Source organism: Aristolochia californica, unplaced genomic scaffold, assembly GCF_029961685.1.
Source record: "Aristolochia californica isolate CCGP_79_NKW_82.1479 unplaced genomic scaffold, dmAriCali1.0.hap1 SCAF_2, whole genome shotgun sequence".
NCBI classification, from domain to species: Eukaryota; Viridiplantae; Streptophyta; class Magnoliopsida; order Piperales; family Aristolochiaceae; genus Aristolochia; species Aristolochia californica.
This window is the reverse complement of record NW_027181881.1, coordinates 43,905,196-43,926,037: the sequence shown is the minus strand read 5'-3', so window position 1 is coordinate 43,926,037 and position 20,842 is coordinate 43,905,196. Positions and strand designations below refer to the sequence as shown.

Genomic DNA, 20,842 nt, shown 5'->3' with positions numbered 1-20,842 from the left:
GCATTCTTATATCTATAATAACAAATCGAGACTAGCCTCTGCAATAATTTGATGTTAAAAATACCTTTCTCAATGGAAACTTAGAAGAAGAAGTCTACATATACCTACCACCCATAGTTAAAAGTGGTTCTTTGTGTCAAGGTGAAGTCTGTAAATTGAAGAAGTTATTGTACGGGTTGAAATAGTCACCTAGAGTATGGTTTGGGAGATTCTTGGCTACAATGAAGGAGTTTGGCTATAAACAAAGCAACTCATATCATACTTTGTTTATAAAACACAAAGAAGGAAAAGTAACAACTTTAATTGTGTATGTTGATGATATGGTCTTGACAGGAGATGACACCCATGTGAAATGCAAGCTTTACAGGAGTATTTAGCCACTAAATTCGAAAGAAAGGATCTTGGACAACTTAAATATTTTTTGGGAATTGATGTTGCAAGATCGAAATATGGAGTATTCATGTCACAACGAAAATATGTGTTGGATCTTCTAGCCAAAACCAGAATGCTTGATTGTAAATCAGTAGATCAAACCCCAACAGACAAAGGGCGTTATCAGTGATTACTTGGAAGATTAATCAACCTGTCACACATAAGGCCATATGTAGCATATGCAGTGAGCGTTGTGAGTCAGTTTATGCATGCACCAAGTGAAGAACATATGGAAGCGGTCTATCGGATCTTGAGATACTTAAAGAGTGTTCTAGGAAAAGGTTTGTTATTATAAAAAAAAAAGTATTTCTAACATTGAAGGATATACAAATTCTGATTGAGGGACTTGGGATTGAATACGCTAAACCTATGGATCTCCATTGTGATAACAAGGCAACCATCGCAATTGCACAAAATCCTATTCAACATGATCGCACTAAACATGTTGAAGTTGATCGTCATTTCATCAAGGAGAACCTCGATGCAAAGATTAAACAATTTCCTTTTATTCAATCCGAGAGTCAACAGACTGATATGTTCACGAAGGCAGTATCAGGGAAGTCATTTCATGGTATAATTGACAAGTTAGGCATGATCGATATCTATACACTAACTTGAGAGGGATTGTGTGTAAAACTGTAATGTAAAATTATAAACTGTAACATTAGCATAATTGTAGAAACCTATTTGTTTCCTTAATTTTAGGATTTAAATTGGACCTAATTTTATGTTTGTAAGTGTATATTAAATAACATCCGTTTGAGAGAAAAATACATAAAAAAATCATTCATGAAAACCTTTATTTGGTGTTACTCTATTTGTCAGAAAGGGATTGGGAGCTCCCCTCCAATCCCAATGGGATAGCACCGACTTCTTTTCTTTGGGGGTAGACAGCTATTGCCTCCCGAATGGCTCCTCACTCTCCAATTTGAGAATGGAGGTGGTTGTGAAGATGAGGTGACAATTCAAGCACCTTTTATGTTGTTGGCGGTCACATGTGATCTCATTAATTTTGGACCACCCTTTAATCAACACAAAAGAGACGACACCACACACTTCACTGTGTTCTGTGGAGGACCAGATCTGTCCATTTTTAGTCCACTTGCCCTTATCTTCCTCACCTCATCAAACAAACAAACATTTTTTTCAAAATCTTCCCCTAAAAGCAAAATGAAGAAATAAGCATATCCATGGACGGCCGGATTTATTCAATGTCCCAGTCACAGTATGCAACAAGCCAGCAGACAAATGGAAAAATGAGGATGCCAAATCAAGCTACAATATTCTGGACTAATTTCCTAGTGAGTGAGTGACTGACTGAACAATCCCCATGGCGGGGGCAATCATTAAACAACTCCTTCAGAGGAAGATGGCGATCATGGCACCTGACAATCCCGTTAGAACGTAGGAAGCAGAGTGCTTCAACCTTGTGTCTCCTTCGCTCTTCTCCGGCGATGGTGCCGTCGGTGAAACTGCCGTCTGTGAGCCCGAACCTGATTCCCCATTTTTTTTAAAGAGATTACTACTGTTTCTTATCTGATTTAAGGAAATTTACGAGTGACTGAAAGATATAATGTTACCTGATCCTGGGGCAAGGCCACCGGTCGTTGGACCTCCCGCCACTCCGCCACTCTCTGCAACAAGTAAGCATATTCGTCTTACTTTCTGAGTTCTAATTTATGACCGTGAAAATTTTGCTCGATTGAAGTTCCAACCAAATATTTTACATTTCCTCTTTTGAAGAATAAATTTTCACTATCCCTTCTATTTTATATGTCGTGGAAGAGAAGAAAATCTATTTTAGCTGCTGGACCTGGTAGATCATGGTGAACAACGAAGAAGAGGGAAGGAGTTCGAATTCATTACCTGGACTCTCAGCTCCCGTGGGGGCACTTGCAGGAGGTAGAAGAGCTGCAGATTCAAAGGGGTGCCAAGATAATGAAATAGACAGTCAGCCATGGCCTCAATGTCGTTCACAGAGCAGCTAATTAGAAGGAAAACGTAATGTACAAATAAAAAAAGCAGCTGAATTAAAAATTAAAAGAAGGATCTTTGATGGGTGTACTGTAACAAATGGAGACGGGAGGAGTGTTGAGATTGCAGACGGTTGGGAGAGTGAGAGCTCTTGTCTTGTTGAACTCGAGTCCGACACTGCTGGAGTTGAGAAGAAGCTGGCACAGGCAGAGGGGATCGTTGTTGAAGATTCCGTCGATGCCTGTACAGCAATCTTTTGCTGGCGCCTTCGCCGTACTGTTCGGTTGTACATAATCCAAACAGCCAACCAGGTTGGTGACCACCAGAGTCTGGCAATCCTGCGGTGCCGGGGCAGGCGCCGTGGTCTGTGCCCCCACCATCGCAGCGGACACGATCACCGTCAAAAACAACAGGAAGCCAATTCTCTCCTTCTGGGACTTCCACGCCATTTTGAGCTTTTCAGGGTGTTTGCTCCCGAAATTTAAAAAATAAGACAGTTCTGCCGCTTCTTCTTCCTTCTTCTGATACTGCGAACGACGAAACCCCACTGCCCTTTCTATGTTGAGGTCTCTGAGACCTGAGTCATGTGCCTCTATATGTATGATGATGATAAGCTCCACTCACGTCGAAATGTTGTTGAAAGAGTCGGAAATACCTCACCTACCAATACCAACCTGTGTGAGAAGGAAGCCATTAATTTCAACGGCGCCAAACATTTTCCCGACTGCTCGTTCACCTCTTCATTACTCTTACCCCATTAATGCAAGATCAAATTTTAGTATTTTTACTGCAACATTTTTTGGGTTGGAATTCGCCGTCTACTTCAGGTCAATTCCCGAGTTATCAAGTGAGACAATCCCTCAAAAATCTGATCAGGATGACTGTGACTATCCACAGTTCCCATCATCCGCTGGAAAAATATGATTCTCCCCTCGGACTTGAGAAACACGAGAAAGAGAGAGAAAGAGGGAGAAACACATGAGAACAGAACACATGGCGCGTTTATGTCAACAACGACTTAAATTCTTTTAAGCAGTCAAACTTTTCCAGATAGGATTCAATTCCGTCATAAATGGCGTCACAATGTCCAAGCCGAAATCATCAATTATCTCAACCAGAAACGAGTCTGCAAAAAGCTTGCGGATTCTTCTTTACCCTAATCTCACAATGGACAGCGAAGAAGCGTCAGTGGAGGAGATGAGAGTGGCATCAACGTCCATATAACATAAGCATGATGGCTGCAATAGAATCATCTTTTTTCTTCATTTCGTATGAATTCGGAAGCGGGCTATCGTCAATCTACCAAAGGAAGTCAAAGTCCCACAAACGATTTGTCTTTCTTTGGCAAATTGAAACGTCAGAGCTGTTCACAAGTGAAGCATTTCTGTCAATCTGTATACCTTTATGAGTGATGGCCGAAAACATGGAAGGAAATTTAATGTGCCCTGCTGGTTTGCAACTACTCCAGTTGTTGTGAAGCAAATATGTCACGGGTTGGGTATGCCTTCGTCTTCCTCTGACACACGCCTCGTTAATTATAACTAAATCTTTAAAGTCTTACCTTACTCAGAAGTCGGTCCAATTTAATCACACTTTGGTAATTGATTTGCCTCAATAACCAGTCGAGGAATAGATCTTCTCCAATATAGACGGGTCTTATTCACGGAAGAATTCTTATAAATTCAACCGTATCCTTTCCCATTATTCACTGTGTTTAATATATTTATTGCACCACAAGCATTTCCGGATAAACGAGTCCAACTTGGAACTTTTGGGATAAAACCTTCGCAAGGACGACTTCGATGAGCATCTATTCTGTCTTAAAAGGGTGACATTACAAGACAAATAACCATCAGCTGACGTGCTAATTAAAAGGATTGATTAATCAAATGGTATGATTTTAATGAAACAATCACTCAATCCTCTGAATTCTCGAGCATTCTTATTGTAAAATTTCTAATTTACCCTAATCGCTCAGAAACAAAATCATGGCTTGAAAATGCCAAATTCAGCTAATAATGGCTAAACCTGCCAAATCGCAGCCTGAAGAGAGGAATATCTATGGTAAACTCAAAAGACATACCCAAAACACTGAGGATCTCATCAGATGATCCGCCCAGGAAACTTGACCAAGATGAAAACCCCTTTTGGCGATCTCATGGAAGAAGACAAACCACTGAAGAATGCAGCAGATGTAGTATAGCCCATGTTTAAATTTGTTGTTGAACTTCTACTCTCCTACAGACATTCCAAATCCGAATTTATAGTCTTTTTTTGCATGCTCAATCTGCCAAAAAACATCATACACAAGATCAGAACTAAAAACCAAGACCAACATGGCTAAGTTGATAGAACATTAGTAGATAAATTATTAAGGATATCAAACCTAGAAACTATCCATACCTCTGCAGAAAGGATAAAGTTGACCCCCATGTTCAACCGCTCTTCTAAGAAAGCTGCCACAACTCCATTGGAATCAAGTTTGCCTCGTAGACGACACTGCAAGCAATACAGTTCGTGATAGAGGTATAGAGACTAAAATAGATAACAGTAAAATCATTGTGTTGAATTTGAGTGCAATTTAACAAACTAAGCAGCATTGACTTTTGAAACAAGACATTGAGCATAAAAGGAGTCAAAGGCAGTTATCAGAGAAATATCCCAATTCGATATATAAAGTTGAGTTGGACCCTCGAGCAATTGTGAATTATTTTTTTTATTTTTTTATTTTTTGTCATGTCATTGATCAAAACTTCAACAACAGGTTCAAAGACCCGAATTATTATTTTACATCCACTAAGAGGATAGGAATGTCTTGAAACCTGCAGTTACCAGTCTGCTAGCCTTGTCTATGACACTAGACTATGGAAGAAGAAGAATAGTGCCATCTATAACTTTTTTGTTTTTGAAATGATCTTCCCTATAACTTTAAAAAAAAAATAGAATCAGATAAAAAAACATTTATCTGTGTTGCACTTTTCTTCTCCAAATGTCATAGATAACAAAAAAATATGCGCAAATTGCACATCTTGAATTGGCACTCACTCAAAGAGGCAGACGCTGAGTTGTAACAGAATCACCATTTTTTTTTTTTTGCTTTTCAAAAGGAAAGTAGTATTGGAGGTAAAGCATCATTTAGCTCCAGGTGCTCGTTACGTAGAAAAAATGGTGAAAAATCCAATCATTTTGAACCACTAAATACAAAAAATTATTACTGAAATAGAAAAAAAACTAAATCACATAAATATACATAATATGCATTCATCGAAGTTATTTTCCAGCATATGCCAGAAAAAATATATATTTATATAATATAACCAGGTCATACACCGTCAATGAAGAATAAAATCATTTAGAGACTAAAGGTACAAGAAAGAATCACAATATGTAATTGGAATTCAGTTATCCACAAAAAAAAAAGAAGTAATTGGAACACGTCTGTGCCCCTACGCTTAACAGATGAGACTTCCGCACCTGAGCTCAATTGAGAGCTCGTCAAATTCCTAAACAAGTTTAATAATCACTTGCAGCACAAGGTCAGAAAATCAAGAGACAATTGTGACCTTTCTAGATATTGAAATAAAACAATACCTGATGTGTAATGACAATTACATCAACAGATTCATAGCTATCACTCACCTTGACCAGGTCCTCCCACATTTCATTCAGTTAAAACCCTGAGGATAGTTTTTATCCTCTTGAACATTCTGGCATATTTTGGACATACTCTCCTCATCCAAACCCATCTAGTCAACAAATAGAGGTGAATTGCGGTGCCTTCCCTCATTGCAGAGAATATCCATGATTCTGCAATTTTAAATCCTAAATTCTCTCAATCTCATACTCTTCATCTTAAGAAGCATCCAAGCAATATACCTTGTACAGGACACCATAAGAACAAGGAACACTACTATCCATTCGCTCCTTTAGGTGTCTGAATCAAGGTCCCTAGAAAAACTAAATTCTTATTATATGACACTTGAAAAATATTTCAAAAAAAATAAATAATAAATAAATAATAAGTAATACAATGAAGGGTTCAGTGAAACAAACTGGGGCAAAAATAGAAAAGCCTATAAAGCCATTTTGGCTTATTTCAGTACGTGCAACCACCGCCATCCAACAATGGGCCTGAAACTACTCAGGGATGAGCATATCACCAATAGGTATCATGTATCCTACGATACCTATCGCGTATCAGACAATATGTGTTGGATTTGCACAGCCTGATACACCTTGTATCAGCTGATACAAGGGGAACACAGCAGCTAATACACCCAATACGTATCGGATTTTGATGTCCCCAGTGCATATTGGGAATCCAAAATGCCCATCACTGAAACTTCTTCTAGAACAGCCACTTCATGCCAATGCCCAGCAAAAAAATTGCATTGCTTATACAATAAAACTAAGAAGTTTCCTTCAATAAGGCTCTCCAGACAGTTACCTGTCCAAGGACCAAGACATCATACTTATTTTTTGAAACAGGAAAAGTGATAGATACCACTACAGTTTTGGCAAAGAAGAAAAACAAAATAAAATAAAATAAAAAGCCATCCAGAGAACCCAAGACAGAGTCAGAGAGACAGTGAGAAGAATGATGATATCACTCCCACTTTCATCACTAATAGCACCAGGAGCCGTTAGATCCAATACATTACTTCTTACCGTTGACTCTCTCACTGATTGATGCAACTATACAGGATCACACATCCACAACAATCAAAAAAAGAACTTCAGAGAAGGCTTTGATTCTTGGTGCAACAATTTCTTAAATAATCAAGAATACAAATGCCACAATCATTACCAAGCATATAATTTTACATCATATAATTTAAAAAAAAGTGAAGAACACCCACATGCCATAAATATAAAAAAAATGTATACCTCTCATGGAATTGAGAGGTGTTGGAGCATGGGTCATATATCTTTTCATATGATGCAATAATTTCGTTAATCTATGGAGAACACCATTTTTTTAACTGTAACGCTAAAACACATAATATGACAAAGACAAAGGAACTAATAGAAAATCAAGGCAAATCATAACTGGGACACAAAACTGTGCGAGTAACAGAAGTACCTGCCGAAGCATGTAATCATAACCAAAGGTTGCAGTTGCATCCATTGTCATTGCATTGTAAATGAAATCAGATGCCAGAGATACCTACATGGACAAGTCAGAATCAGATGAGTTCAAAAAAAAATCAATTACATGCTTATGTGAACAAAAAGTTACTATTCAATCTTACACTTCCTCACCTTCTCAGACACCTTATGCACGTAGCTCAGAGCAACTATACCAGTACTAGCAACTTGACCTGCTGCCACCTAAGTGGGGGTGAAAAAAAAAACTCTTTCAGCTAGAGCTCCAGATATAAAACTTTCTCATTTCTCAACACTGGATGTCAATAAAACACAGAGAAACTTATCTCCTTTCTTTTTTAAAAAATTGGAAGAAGTAACTTATCAATGTTCTTAAACCACAACAAATAATTCATCTTCTTTTTTTTGAAAAGGATGTGTATATATATAAACAAGAGAAATACAGAAATAACAAAGAGAAGAGCATGTCCCTGACAACCATGAATTGTAGGGTAGCTCCGTTTTTAGCAAGCGCATCGGCTGCCGAATTTGCGGATCTCGGAATGTGAGACACAACAAATAATTCATCTCAAAATTAAATTAAGTGAGCAGGGGGTGGAATATAGTATACCATCTTATCAGTGTTGTATCGAGCTGCAAAGCCGATACCAGACTTCCTCTGATGGCCAAGCCAGAATGCTTCAGTACCAAGTGACAAGTTTGGAGTGACACTCTGGAAAAGAACAAATGAAGCTGTAAGTATGTCTCAAGAGTATTCACGCAAATGACAAATCTAATATCTATTTTAATATTTCTTTTTACAAACATACAATTTCTAGGGACAGCAAAAAATAAAAAATAAAAAAAATGATTTTCTTAAATTGATAATCAAGGTTTTTAGCACCTACTGCAAGCAACTGAAGACACTAAAAAACCAACTAAAACAAAATGGCATACCTGAATGTAGTTAAGACCATAGAAGGCACCATTGCCCATTTGAAACTGAGTTCTAAAATCCTTGCCCTGGATACAAGAAAGATGATCATCAGCAAAAGAAACAAAAATTCACTTTCACTGAAAAAAGAAATCTTCATATCTATCATCCATTCAAAGAACTGCCCGTAGCTCTTGAACCTTCAATCATTACAGAAATTGGATGCGAGCAGTTCACAAAGTAATAGAATGACAAACAAGCTTTCCTTTTTCCCCGGATGCAAACCAGCAATAGTTTATATGCTTAATTTTGACCGGCCAAGTTTCTTCTATTTACTTTTAAGAAAAAAAAGGTTCTCTATCAATTTTAATATTTACAGGAGAACAGTTCTAAATAGAGAACTAATATGTTATCTATTTCAGTAAGAAATGCTCAACAGTTGAAAAAATTGGATTTCCATTAGAAAGATTATACGTGCATGTTTTTCCTCTATAAATTGTGTGGTAAGCAAATCAAGAAATAAAATTGCAATTTAAGAATGAAAGTAGACGTCTTCGACAACTGAGCTATAAGCACAAAATGGTTCACACAGTGTACAGACAAAACATGCTTAACAGAATTAAATAGAGAAAACCACAACAGAAAATTCTCTCAATGGTTCAACCAAGTAGTATTCTTGGCACCACTGAAGAAACAGAAAATACTTGTTCTATGAAGAAAAAGGTTACTCTTCAATTTTTGAGGCCTTCAAGAAGCCTTTTAACGTAGAAAAGACTACTTGTAGACAAATATTTCTGTCCATGCCTTCCACAAGAGTTAGTTGGATAAACATGTGCTCAGAACCTGAAGAAAATCATCTCCATCTCAATCACTGACAAATAAAGTTTAAGGGTTTTTTTTTTTTTTTTTTTTTAAAATAGTGGTCATCTTTTATTACTGAAAAAAAGTTTTAGACAATATAGAATAACACTCGATCAAGTGGCATATCACTTGAACACCCAGGACCATTCAGTATCGGAGGAGTGATTCAGTTCAATGAGAGTTCTATATTACCATCTTTTTCTGGTCCTATTGGAACAAGTGACTAAGTTACTGCTGAAGTGAAGGCCCTTCTGCATGAAATTAAGTTTTACAAACAGAATTTCTCACTTCCAGTGGTGATAGAAGGTGACTCAGTAGTAGTGATCAGCTGGATAAGGATCACCCCCCCTCATGGAGACTCGCTACGTCTGTGAGAAAATTAAAGATCTATGTGATTCTCTGAAAATATCTTGGCAGCACATGTTGAAGGCTGCTAATAATAAATAAAGCTTTAGGTTGAAAAGGACTACATAACATTTTCTAAAAAATATGGGCATTTATATAAACGTAGAACGACTAGATAGTGAGGCAATAGTATAAACTTTCCTAGACAATTCTCCACATTGGAAGGTTATAAATGTCTTGGTTTTCCAGGATGGCATTCCTTCTGATGCTGCTGACAGAGCCTTAGAACAAGGTTACCTAATTTTTAGAAGATAGTAATGTCTAGAACAATTTCTATTGAACTGCCAAACAATCAAAGAGCGTAAAAGAACAACATAAGTGTTTTACACATTATTAAGGACTTTTGTATAATCAACAGGCTGCCTTTCCATCAAACTGCAATAGAAGGCCAACAGCCAAGGAAAGATACTAGACTCTCTAAGCAAAAAAGTATATGACCCACCCATAAATTCAGACATCCTAAATTAATTGTTTATTTTCACCAACAAAATAAAATTACAAATGCCAAAAAGGTGGCTGGCAGAAGAGTTTACTAAGAAAGTACTGAGTAAAGGTCCAGTAAGTGAAGTCAACAATTGGATTCATCATATCACTGATATGGGGTACGTATTCAAAGTTGACACAACACAAAATCCACTCCACCAAAGATCAAATGACAGTGATTATATTTCAAAGACATGACTAAAGGAATTGATATCAGAAGAAAGATATCGACATAATGGAAATATGAGAAGAGGGATTAACCTTGTAATCAAAATTAAAAGTGCCCTGTGAATAATGCGGGCCATTCTGAATCTGCAATCAGAAAAATGTAATATAATAAACTGTCAGCATTTATAAACAATTGCATAATAAGCACAAAATGTCCTGTTTATGCGAAAAAGTCTATCAAAGATACTCTTTTGACAAGTACAAATAATACCTGTGCATTGATCTTCAAGATTAGGTTATCTGTCAGGTCAATTTTGGATCTTGCATTAAGACGACCGTCTGTCAGAATTCTCCCAAATAGCATAAACTGAAACACAGCCATGGAAATTCAAGCCAAAAATAAAATTCAAGCTTTAAAATAGTGTAATTAATTCTTAAAAAGATCTAGAGAACTGGACCTCTTGCAAAATGCTACTTAAAATTTTTATCAGTGGTTGGAACCAATGACCCTTATGAGGTTAGCCCCAAGATTGTCCACTATGAAGTTTTTGATCAGATATCCAGTAAAAAGCTAAAAATAAAAAAACTAAGTGGCTACTACAAAAAGATATATAAAAAAAAAAAACAAACACAAGTTGGAACCAACCTTTGGATCAATAAAGTTAGCCCCAAACTCATAGTGTGCAGTTGGAATTTTTACTGGTTCAGTACTCTGTGGCAACTCCATAGAACCCATGAAGGCACTGAAGGATGATACGAAAGAAGAACTTAGCATCATCAACAAGAGGAAATGTTGCATAAAAAACAAGATAAACTGAAGATACCTGTGACTAAGGGAGAATTTTTGGTTAAGTCCCTTAGTAAAATCAAACCTCATGCCTTCAAAAAGCTCAGGTTTTAATGACACTGGACAATGAACAAGACAGATTATAAGAGAAAGGTTAAATACCAAGACATTACTTCAATTAGCAGAGGTATCGCTTACAGCTAATTGACAAAGAATAAACATTTCTTACAGTTAATTTTCACTAGGCTCCTACCAGCTGAAAGAACTTTAAATGCATGAAACTATCATTGAACGCCCATGTTTAACTCTAAACTTAAAACTTCAGTCATTAGCTATTCAAAGCTAACATAATTAGTTTCTCATTATATGGCAAGCAACGTCAACGCCATTATCATTATTTATCTTCATTCTTCGCTCTTTTACAGATGCAACTATATGATGCATGAATTTCTACCCAATGACAACGAAATAAAAAGAAAGAACTATTCATGTTACGGCTTCTGCTCTCATCGAACTAGTACAGAACTGTTAAACATCATCAAGATTCAAGACCATCGCCGTATATGAATTTCTCAAATATCCTCGAATAAGGCCACACCCGACAAAATTAAATATTCAAAGTCCACAAATAAAAAAATAAACCCGACAAGAACCCACCACATATATGAAATCTCAAACAAGTTAAAACACACAACGGTAAAAAATACGCAGATAAAAAGAATAACAAAAATAAAGAAATGAGATTGAGACTTACTCAGAGCTTCTCGCTGGATTTCTTCATATGGAACTGGACAAGGAAGATTCAAATAATCGACTTTTTCCTCGGCTTTGCTCTCATTTTCCTTCGCATCAGGCTGAGGCGGAACTAACCCGAGAGGAGACATAACAGCAGGAGGAGGGGACGCAGGAGCAGCCGCATGGCTAACAGAAGATCCCATCGTATTTCTTCCAAACTTGTTCTTCTCGCAATAAAGCAATAAAAGGGTTCCCGAATCACCCTACAGTCTTACTTCCGTGGCCTTAAGACCAATTTAGGGTAATGAGTAGGAGGAAGAAAGTGGGCGCAGGCAAAAGAGGCAGAGGGCGTAGGTTAAGGTCTCCGCCTCTGCTCTGCGGGAGAGAGGGAGGGAGGATGAATAAATGATACTCGAGGAGGAGATCAAATAAATGATATTCGAGGAGAGGTTGGGGGAGTGACTGCTGTGCTGACTAGCTAGAGTCAGTCAGTCCACGGAGAAGGGTTTTGGAAGGGTTTTCTCATTGACACTTGAGTCGTTTCTGTTCCATCCACTCATTTTTTCGTGTCTTTCCACGTATCGGGTATCGTGTAGGAAGATATTGCCGACGTTTCGGCCGTTCCGGAGGACACAGTTCAGGGTTCGAGTGAGCCAAAACTGTCCAAATCCTGGTTAGATTATTTGATTATAAAGGTGGTAGTTGGTGGCAGAAACCGGAAGAAGTAGAGAAAAAAAAAACAGGAGTTTTGACGCTTTAAAAAATTCTTAAAAACTTTTGTTTAATTTCCTTAAATACCGAATGTACTTTTAATGTTGAAATATATATCTGGCATATTTACAGGGTATTTTCGGGTATTAAAATCCCATGTTTAGGCAGGGAAAACCTCTCCGGTTGTCCCCGACCCAAAACCCGACAGCGTTTTCTTTTCCACCCATCCCCGACGACCTGTCCCTGGGTCCGAGTCGAGTTGGGTCGGATTCCCCCGCAAAACCCGACCCGGTGCCCACAACTTTAAGCACACAGGGTTTTATCTCTCAAGGAAAAAACGCGAAGCTCGTGTCGGTATTCCAATAGAGAGCAACGAAATGGCGGGCGTTGAGATCCTAATGCTCGAAGCTCCGCCTGAGGCTCCCCACCCTAACTTGACCGGCGGTTTGACAGAAGAAATCGTTGATGCGTTACCGTATATCGATGAAGATTACGGTAGCCCGGCTATTAAGGCTGAAGTGGATCGGTTGGTCGAGGAGGAAATGCGAAGAAGCAGTAAAAAACCCGCAGATTTTCTTAAAAAACTCCCGCCAATGCCTAGATTCAACTTCGAGGTTGACTCTTTGCCATTTCATTTCCTCCTGATTCAATTAGTACTTATCTTCATCGTTTTTAACAGTTCAAAGTTTAAACAGGGAAAGAAGTAGGTTTGGAGATATGTTTGTTTGGTGCTTTTTTTTCTTTTCTATAAAATTTTCCCTTTTTTATTAAGTTTCTGCTGTAACACTCGGTGAAGTGATTTAAAACTCTGAGAGTGGTTCTCTCCGATCTTTCACTGGTTGGCTGCTGCAGTCTACAGCATTCATGGGCTAATATGAGAAATTGTGTTTGTTTTATTTATACCCAGGACCACCCTATGCTTGCCAGAGAATATGAACGAGTGAGATCAGGAAAACCTCCTGTGGCGTTGGACATCTCTCGATATAACTTGGAACCACCACCGGCCCATAAGAGGAGTGACGCCGATGCTTGGAGAAATTCTGTTCAGAATGCTCAAAGGATGCTTCAGCATCAAATTATAAGGTACTAAGTGGTCCCTGAATTTGTCAAAAATATATGAATTGTGCAACTAATGTTTTTGCCATGGTGACACTTGAGAAAACCAAAACTGAAGTATTTTTAAAATCAGCCCTTTTTATAATCAACCACTCATAATAGACAGGACGGGTTTTTAAGGAGTCATTAATATAATTGTTGGATTTTTGGGTTGAACCAGTTTCCATCCTAAAATGCCTAGCCACTTAGAGGCCTATTGTTCAATCTTATAACCTACTAACTTTTTCTTCTCATTTTTCAATGTGGGACTTTTTTCCCACTCAACAATTATGTTAAAAGGCCGTTTAATTATTGTTTCATTCTTTAAAAGCTTCTTCTCTAATGAGATAAGCAAGTATAGATAGCTTTGTATTTTAGAATTTATATTCTTGCCTCAGTCATTTCAACATGGCAATGGACATTTTGTTGACTCCAAGAGCTCTAATCCCTTCAAAACTGAAGACTCGTTGAAAATCTTAATGTCTTTTCTCAGTGATAGAAGATTTCTTCCTCTTTGTGTTTGTTTTCTCAACTGTCCACTTTTCAAAAGGCAAAATTCTCAACGTTCTACTCAATTAGCAGGGGCAAAATGGTTTAGTCAAACTGCCCAGTTCTGATAGGTTCAATTGAGAATGGGAATGGTGTCTGGAACTCCCCGAGAATTTTTGGATGTTTCTTTTTGTTGACATTTTGGCCTCTGTAATTACTAAATTACTCAAAAGTTCAATAGGGTGTGAAGGTAATAAGGTGAGTTGGGGCAGTCTCACCAGAACCTTTCACTGAAAGGCAGCTGAAAATCCATACTCCAATCTGGCATTGTTTGGTTTTGGTAGGCTGAGGTTATCTGTTTACTGTAACCATTGCCATCCTGCATCTGAAAGACATTGAAGTGAATTACAGTATGCAGGTTCAGGTTTATGAAAATGATTCTTGTGCTTGTCTGGAGATTTGAGCTGTGGGCTTTACAGATGAAATCATTGGTTATTATGTGAATTAATGCATTCTGTGATATACCATGCTCCTTCCAGTTACCTCCTATAAATCTTTTGCAGGATTGAAAATCTTGAACTCATGCTGAAGCATGGAGCAAATGTCTGGAAACATAATAATCAGCGATTGGAGGCTTTCTTATCGAGGTAACACTTTTTTCTTGGCAAATCAATTGCATTCTGCATTTCACTGTACACCATTTACTAAGTGTCTACTACATTGATTGAAAATGAGTCCAACTTCAGTTTCTTTTAAAGGCAATTTCATTAAAAGGCCAAAGGCCAAACACAAATATATGAGCCGAGGGAGGGTTGATCAGAACAATGAAGAATTGGTGATCTACCCCTCCTTGGCCAGCTTATCCACAAGCCCATTAGCACATCTGCTAATATAGGACCAATTCCAAACAAATCACTGGGAATATTACTGATCTCATAGAAGAGTCCAAGTTTAGTTTGAAAAAACTATTCTGCTGATTAAGAGAAAGAAGTCTGAATCAACCAATTCACTTCAATATACATAACTGTGTTCCTCCCAAGTGTCAGTTTAGTTGTGTTGTCGAGACTTGGTTTAGAATACTCCTTTGTCAATCTTAAAATGGAGAATATACAAGCTTCAACTTGCGCTGCTAGGCCTTCTTGAGAGACCTTTATTACAGAGTTCTTTTCTAAAAGACTTTCGTACAAGATTTTATTTTATTGTTTATTTATTTTTTTGAATTTGTGAGGAAGTGTAGTTTGACCCCAACTATTTCCAAATTGCTTTTCATGTGCAAGAGTCATGTATTGTGTTTGGTTATATATTTTATTATTTTATTGTTTATTTATTTTTTTGAATTTGTGAGGAAGTGTAGTTTGACCCCAACTATTTCCAAATTGCTTTTTATGTGCAAGAGTCATGTATTGTGTTTGGTTATATATTTTATTATTTTATTGTTTATTTATTTTTTTGAATTTGTGAGGAAGTGTAGTTTGACCCCAACTATTTCCAAATTGCTTTTCATGTGCAAGAGTCATGTATTGTGTTTGGTTATATATTTTATAATTTTATTGTTTATTTATTTTTTTTGAATTGTGAGGAAGTGTAGTTTGACCCCAACTATTTCCAAATAACTTTTCATGTGCAAGAGTCATGTATTGTGTTTGGTTATATATTTTATTATTTTATTTTATTGTTTTTTTTTTTTTTTTTTTTGAATTTGTGAGGAAGTGTAGTTTGACCCCAACTATTTCCAAATAACTTTTCATGTGTAAGAGTCATGTATTGTGTTTGGTTATATATATTTTTATTTTATTGTTTTTTTTTCTTTTTTTGAATTTGTGAGGAAGTGTAATTTGACCCCAACTATTTCCAAATTGCTTTTCATGTGCAAGAGTCATGTATTGTGTTTGGTTATATATATTTTTATTTTATTGTTTTTTTTTTTTTTTTTTTGAATTTGTGAGGAAGTGTAGTATGACCCCAACTATTTCCAAATTGCTTTTCATGTGTAAGATTCATGTATTGTGTTTGGTTATGTTAATATTAGACAACATTTTAGTAACTTACTAAAGCATCCTTACTAGTAAACTTGGTTTCATCAATGAATATAACTTATTAAACTGCATGAGCAATTTAAAACCTAAACTTTAGGTCCTGTTAATTTAGGTTTAGGTGGATTCCATGTTAGATGAATATCATTTTTTTTTCTTTCAGAAAAGTATATGACCATAACTTGGACCTTGACTTTAATGCACGTCTTGTTAGGTGGGCACCACATCAAAGGCTTAGGTCTGTATTAGATGAGGCCATGTCAAAGTGTAGAAGCACACTAGGTGGATCTACTTGTTACAATGAGGTAGCGGGTCCCACATTAAATGTTTAAGAGCACTTGAAAAATTGAGCCATGATTGACGTGCACCATTATTTTTTAGGCCCCATATCACATATGAAAGTGCAAATTATATGGGCCCCACGTGAAATGAGTAGGTCTACAGAGCTCCTTCTGCAGTCAAAAATTTGTCTATCCTTCCTTTTATGAAATGGTTCACCTTCAAAGAAGAAAAAATACCTCCTTGGAGAAGTTACAAAATAAAGTTTTTCTAAAGAAAGGGTTTTCCTTCTAGGAAGAGGACATAGTGAAAATTGTTGGACAATAGTACCCCCATCCGTTTTACAAATTTTATATGATTCACCTTATATAAATCACAACAATGGTCAAACTAGGGAGTAAACACCAAACAAGTACTATACTAAAGCAGTTAGTCCACTTTCCATTGTGGTACTAGACATCTGACAAGGTCGCTACCTAATGTTACAAACTAGATTGCTGTTTTTTTGGCTCAAAAAAGTCATGCCAAATCCAGCCTTGGAAACAGTTCTTCTCAGTAATAGATTGTCAACAGAGTATTCTCTGGAAAATAAGTTTACTTACACTAATTCCAAAGTGAAGTTAGTGGTATCTGTTTTATAATTTGTGAACTTCTGTGACTATTAGCTTATTCTCTTTAGTTTGTTTTCTGATTTCTTCCTGCTTTAGTATGCAAGCCAAAGCTGAGGGACATCTGGAACAGATAGAAATTGTAAACCGTGACAGAAAGTTTCACCAGGTGAGAGTTGGGAACTGTTGTGAATATATCTATAATTCCATTGTGGCATTTGGTTGTGTAAAATACTTTTAACGATATATGGTTTTTAAGTTTATGTTTTTTTTTTGTTTCCATTTGACTCAAAATATTCTTATTTTTGTTTCAAAAAATATTCTTATTTGGTATACATATATCATTTGAATATGACCAGCAAAAGACAGCTGTTGAACTTAATGCACTGGCTGGGCAATATAATGAACTCTGCATGAAGAACATAGAGATCCAAGATGCCTGTGCGAAGATGGAAGATTGTATTGAAGAAATGAAGAAAGAAGCTGCAGGAATGTATGACTTTTTAAATGCTTTTTTGATTCTGCTCTCTGTTTTCACCTGAATGTGAATGTTTTCACTATTTGAGAAAATTTTCTTGCAGGGGACTGAACTTGGACTCTAACATAGAAAATGGCTCTAAAGTAGTATCAGAGCACTGAGGTACTGTTTCATGTCCAGGTGCACTAGTATCATAAGTAATTTTGGCGTGATCTCGATGTAACTAGAAATGTGGTATGGATTCTGTATGGAACTTAAGATAAAGGATAAACCTATGCACTAATTTGTTGCCTTAATGACTTGTTATTTAGCTGGGCACTAAACTTGTTTTTTGAAGGCAAAACCTTTTTTGGGGATCTGAACTTGCTTTGAAGCTCTAGATAAAATCTGGAACTGGCACTGCTTTATGTCTTGTTGGAACTAAGGAAGACCCGCGACTTCTGTTAAGTGAGGTGCAAACAAAATGCCTTCCTATATACTCTATTATCAATACCCTAAAATGTGTATCCCTGCTCTTATAGCTAGAAGTTTCAGAACCATGGAATCAACTCTTTTTTTTTATTTAAATTTAGAAGCTTCTTCAGAACAGTTCACTCTGATCCTTTTATAAGGTCTTAATAGTGTTTTTATTTAAAAAGGATAGGTCTTAATGGAGTTAGCAAGTAGATAAACATAATTCTTCGAATATCATAGGAACAGCAGATTTTTCGTGGCCTAGCATGGATCTTAGTCTAGGATCTACTATGTTTATTTGTGGCCTAGTGTGGATCTTAGTCTAGGGTCTAGTATGTCATTTTTTTACTTCATTTGTGTATTTACTCACTGGACTCTTTGCGTACCCTGGGAGCCCTCTTAATGCAATCCTCTTTCTCATGATTATTGAAAAAAAAAAAAAAGTTGAAAGAGATGATTTGGGATTGGGAAGTGGGGGAAAAGCTAGTAGGGGAAGTGGGAGTAGTGAGTCAATTCAGAGAAAATGTCAGCAAAAATTATATAAGAGCATATAGAGAAAATTCAATGATATTTATTGGTGTTTATACATCAGAAATTTACCCCGGCAGCCCTCGTTATGCTTCTTGTCTAAGTTTGTATTTATTCATACAAGAATTTTTCACCTGTTTCCTTTCCCTGATACATTGTCTATCAGACATGGATAAATGACAACACTGCAATTTTCTTTGCATAGGTTATGACATATTTGAGTGCTCCGATTCTTCAGGTATTTGTTGTGAACCTTATATTTGCATTCTTCTTAATATATTCAGATTGATCTGCTGTAGAGGGTTTGAAAAACTTCTAACTCAACCCTAAATCTACGGTATAGTTCAACAAATCCAAATCTGCTGTTAGGTGGGGTTTGAGATACCTCGAGATTGATATATGTGTGGGTTGAATAGGTAAAAAACCTTGCTTAAAAAAAGAGTGGTTACTGTTCCATTTGTTTGTTGTGTTGATGGATATAAGGTAAAGTGAAACCTCTCTTAGTAGCTCAACAGATGGGATGTACGATTTATTTTTTGTTTCATATATTAAGAGAATGGTAATGCCCTTTGTGAAACTAAGAAAGTAAAATGTGAGGGAAATAATGATGTTGACATCATAACATCATTAATACAGTTTATATGAATGAGTATTTTAGTCATTCTGTTTGAGTTAAAAAAAAAAAAAGAAATGATGATGTTGGATGGCTGTAGGCACGTTAGAGGGAGGTTTTTTGAGATTTTACAATTTGTCCAAAAGTTTGCTTGTTAAATATTTCTACTTTTAAGTATTTTTTATGTGTTGGTAGGTTTTGTTAAACTCTCCAAATAGCCCCAATTTTTCTCAGTTAGCTGAGTCTTCATCCTTTGCTACACCTAATTTATGGTCTATTTTGTTTGGAAAAATTAGGATATTTGTTGCAATAGCTTGTGCTCCCAAAGAGTGGTTGGTTTCAAATTGCTTAAATAATCAAAAGAATAACTTCTCCTTTGTTTCATTTTTGTTGCAATACTTTCTGCTGCCAAAGAAGTTGCTTTCAAATTGTTTAAAAAATCAACGTAGTAATTTTTCCTTTATACCTTTCTATTACTGTAACAGAGGTGTAGGAAACGTGAATGGGTAGGAAGTAACAAGGTGAAGAACAGAAAAGGCATCTTATGAAATGTAGAAGGAATCCACATTCCAGTGGTTGGCTGCGTCTATACTTTCATTGATCTATATACTTCCAGTTCAATGCCTGCTATGCTTGTTCTGTTTGCTATTCCTGCATGATGAACTTTGTATGGGGTGCTAAAGGAAAGAGGTATCAGCTTAGATTAAAATAGGTATGTGCTCTCCAACGAGAGCTTACAGTATGCTAGAGATGGTTGTTGTACATTAAGAACAGATGTCTAAGGCTCCAGGAACTTTAAGATTTAGTGTTGGTGCTTGGTACTGAATTGTCTAATTTTTACCTTAATGGATTGACTTTTAATTGGTATGGGAAAATTGTCCATGAATGTTGGAGGTAGTCAGAACCTCTCCATGGAGGTTATTTTAGTTCTAGTGGATGCACCAGTCTCTGTTATATGTTTTGGATCCATTATTAACTTGCTTTAAAGCGGAAGTGGGAAGAGGATCACAACAACAGCATCTTGTATCCATTGTATCATATTTGCTGTGGTTGACCTCTTGGTCGAAGAACTTATTAGGATACTGGTAGAAGAAGAACATGAAATTGTATAAGCCAAGCAATTGGGAAGGGCATGAAACAATACGAGGCAAACTCATATTTTCCCATATATCACTTGGGATTTTCTGAGCTTTGTCAAAGCATGCAATGACAAGAAGGATAAGCTTTCAAGTTCAAGGTTTGACATTTGACTCAACTAAGCTTTCCAGTTTGATCTTGGAGCAGTTGTGGTACAACAATGTTTCTGATGTAAATGTGAAACTGTAGTGTCTTATAAGCTATCAAATGATCCCATGGCACTTGTTCTAGGCATGAATGCAATAAATTGACAAATAGAAACATTAAACATAACCATAGTATGCAGTCTTCCAGATTTCTGCGAAACCCTTCAGAAACCGAAGTATAAATACATGGTCGCATATTCAAGTATCTGTGCCAGGAAGCTTCAGCAACATATATAAGAACATTTTGGAGCCAGTATTCCATCTAAATCATCTGAAACCAAAAAACTGAACTGCTTTGAACCAGTTAATAAACTTAAGGTGGTTAAGCTCTTTTAAACAATACATATTTGGAAGATGGATTGAAGCCAAGAAGAAACATGAAATCAGTCAACAATGGGGTGAAAGTTC

General features: G+C 36.7%; 3 protein-coding genes and 1 long non-coding RNA gene across 8 annotated transcripts; 2 read left to right on the top strand and 2 right to left on the bottom strand.

Moving 5' to 3' along the window:
* Window positions 1–1,611: 1,611 nt before the first annotated feature.
* Window positions 1,612–3,073, bottom strand: LOC137956830 (non-specific lipid transfer protein GPI-anchored 31-like). Its single transcript, XM_068804468.1, has 4 exons — window positions 2,498–3,073; window positions 2,299–2,343; window positions 2,013–2,066; window positions 1,612–1,925 (listed from the first exon to the last, which is right to left on the bottom strand). The coding sequence occupies exons 1-4, from the start codon at window positions 2,853–2,855 to the stop codon at window positions 1,792–1,794; spliced, it is 591 nt and encodes a 196-aa protein (XP_068660569.1). The 5' UTR covers window positions 2,856–3,073; the 3' UTR covers window positions 1,612–1,791.
* LOC137956831 (uncharacterized) lies at window positions 1,924–2,928 on the top strand. Of its 2 annotated transcripts, none has more exons than XR_011113275.1 (2): window positions 1,924–2,075; window positions 2,223–2,928. It is a non-coding gene; the product is annotated as an uncharacterized lncRNA (long non-coding RNA). The 2 variants fall into 2 exon arrangements; XR_011113276.1 differs by having other exon boundaries at window positions 2,218–2,928.
* A 1,145-nt stretch (window positions 3,074–4,218) lies between the features above and the next one.
* On the bottom strand, window positions 4,219–12,354 carry LOC137955516 (mitochondrial import receptor subunit TOM40-1-like). The gene is made up of 11 exons (XM_068802490.1): window positions 11,884–12,354; window positions 11,167–11,248; window positions 10,989–11,085; window positions 10,614–10,709; window positions 10,436–10,486; window positions 8,449–8,514; window positions 8,123–8,224; window positions 7,669–7,737; window positions 7,490–7,573; window positions 4,810–4,905; window positions 4,219–4,693 (listed from the first exon to the last, which is right to left on the bottom strand). Exons 1-11 carry the CDS (start codon window positions 12,065–12,067, stop codon window positions 4,637–4,639), a joined length of 984 nt encoding a protein of 327 aa, XP_068658591.1. The 5' UTR covers window positions 12,068–12,354; the 3' UTR covers window positions 4,219–4,636.
* A 570-nt stretch (window positions 12,355–12,924) lies between these two features.
* LOC137955517 (pre-mRNA-splicing factor SPF27 homolog) lies at window positions 12,925–20,041 on the top strand. 4 transcript variants are annotated; one of them, XR_011113163.1, is made up of 8 exons: window positions 12,925–13,189; window positions 13,483–13,658; window positions 14,723–14,806; window positions 17,179–17,248; window positions 17,439–17,572; window positions 17,661–18,009; window positions 18,744–18,776; window positions 19,637–20,041. XR_011113163.1 is itself a non-coding variant. In XM_068802491.1 (8 exons), exons 1-6 carry the CDS (start codon window positions 12,953–12,955, stop codon window positions 17,716–17,718), a joined length of 759 nt encoding a protein of 252 aa, XP_068658592.1. In that variant the 5' UTR covers window positions 12,925–12,952; the 3' UTR covers window position 17,719; window positions 18,744–18,776; window positions 19,637–20,041. The 4 variants fall into 4 exon arrangements, 3 of the variants coding, with proteins under 3 accessions (XP_068658592.1, XP_068658594.1, XP_068658593.1); XM_068802491.1 differs by having other exon boundaries at window positions 17,661–17,719; XM_068802493.1 differs by lacking the exon at window positions 18,744–18,776 and having other exon boundaries at window positions 17,661–17,719.
* The last annotated feature ends 801 nt before the right edge of the window (window positions 20,042–20,842 follow it).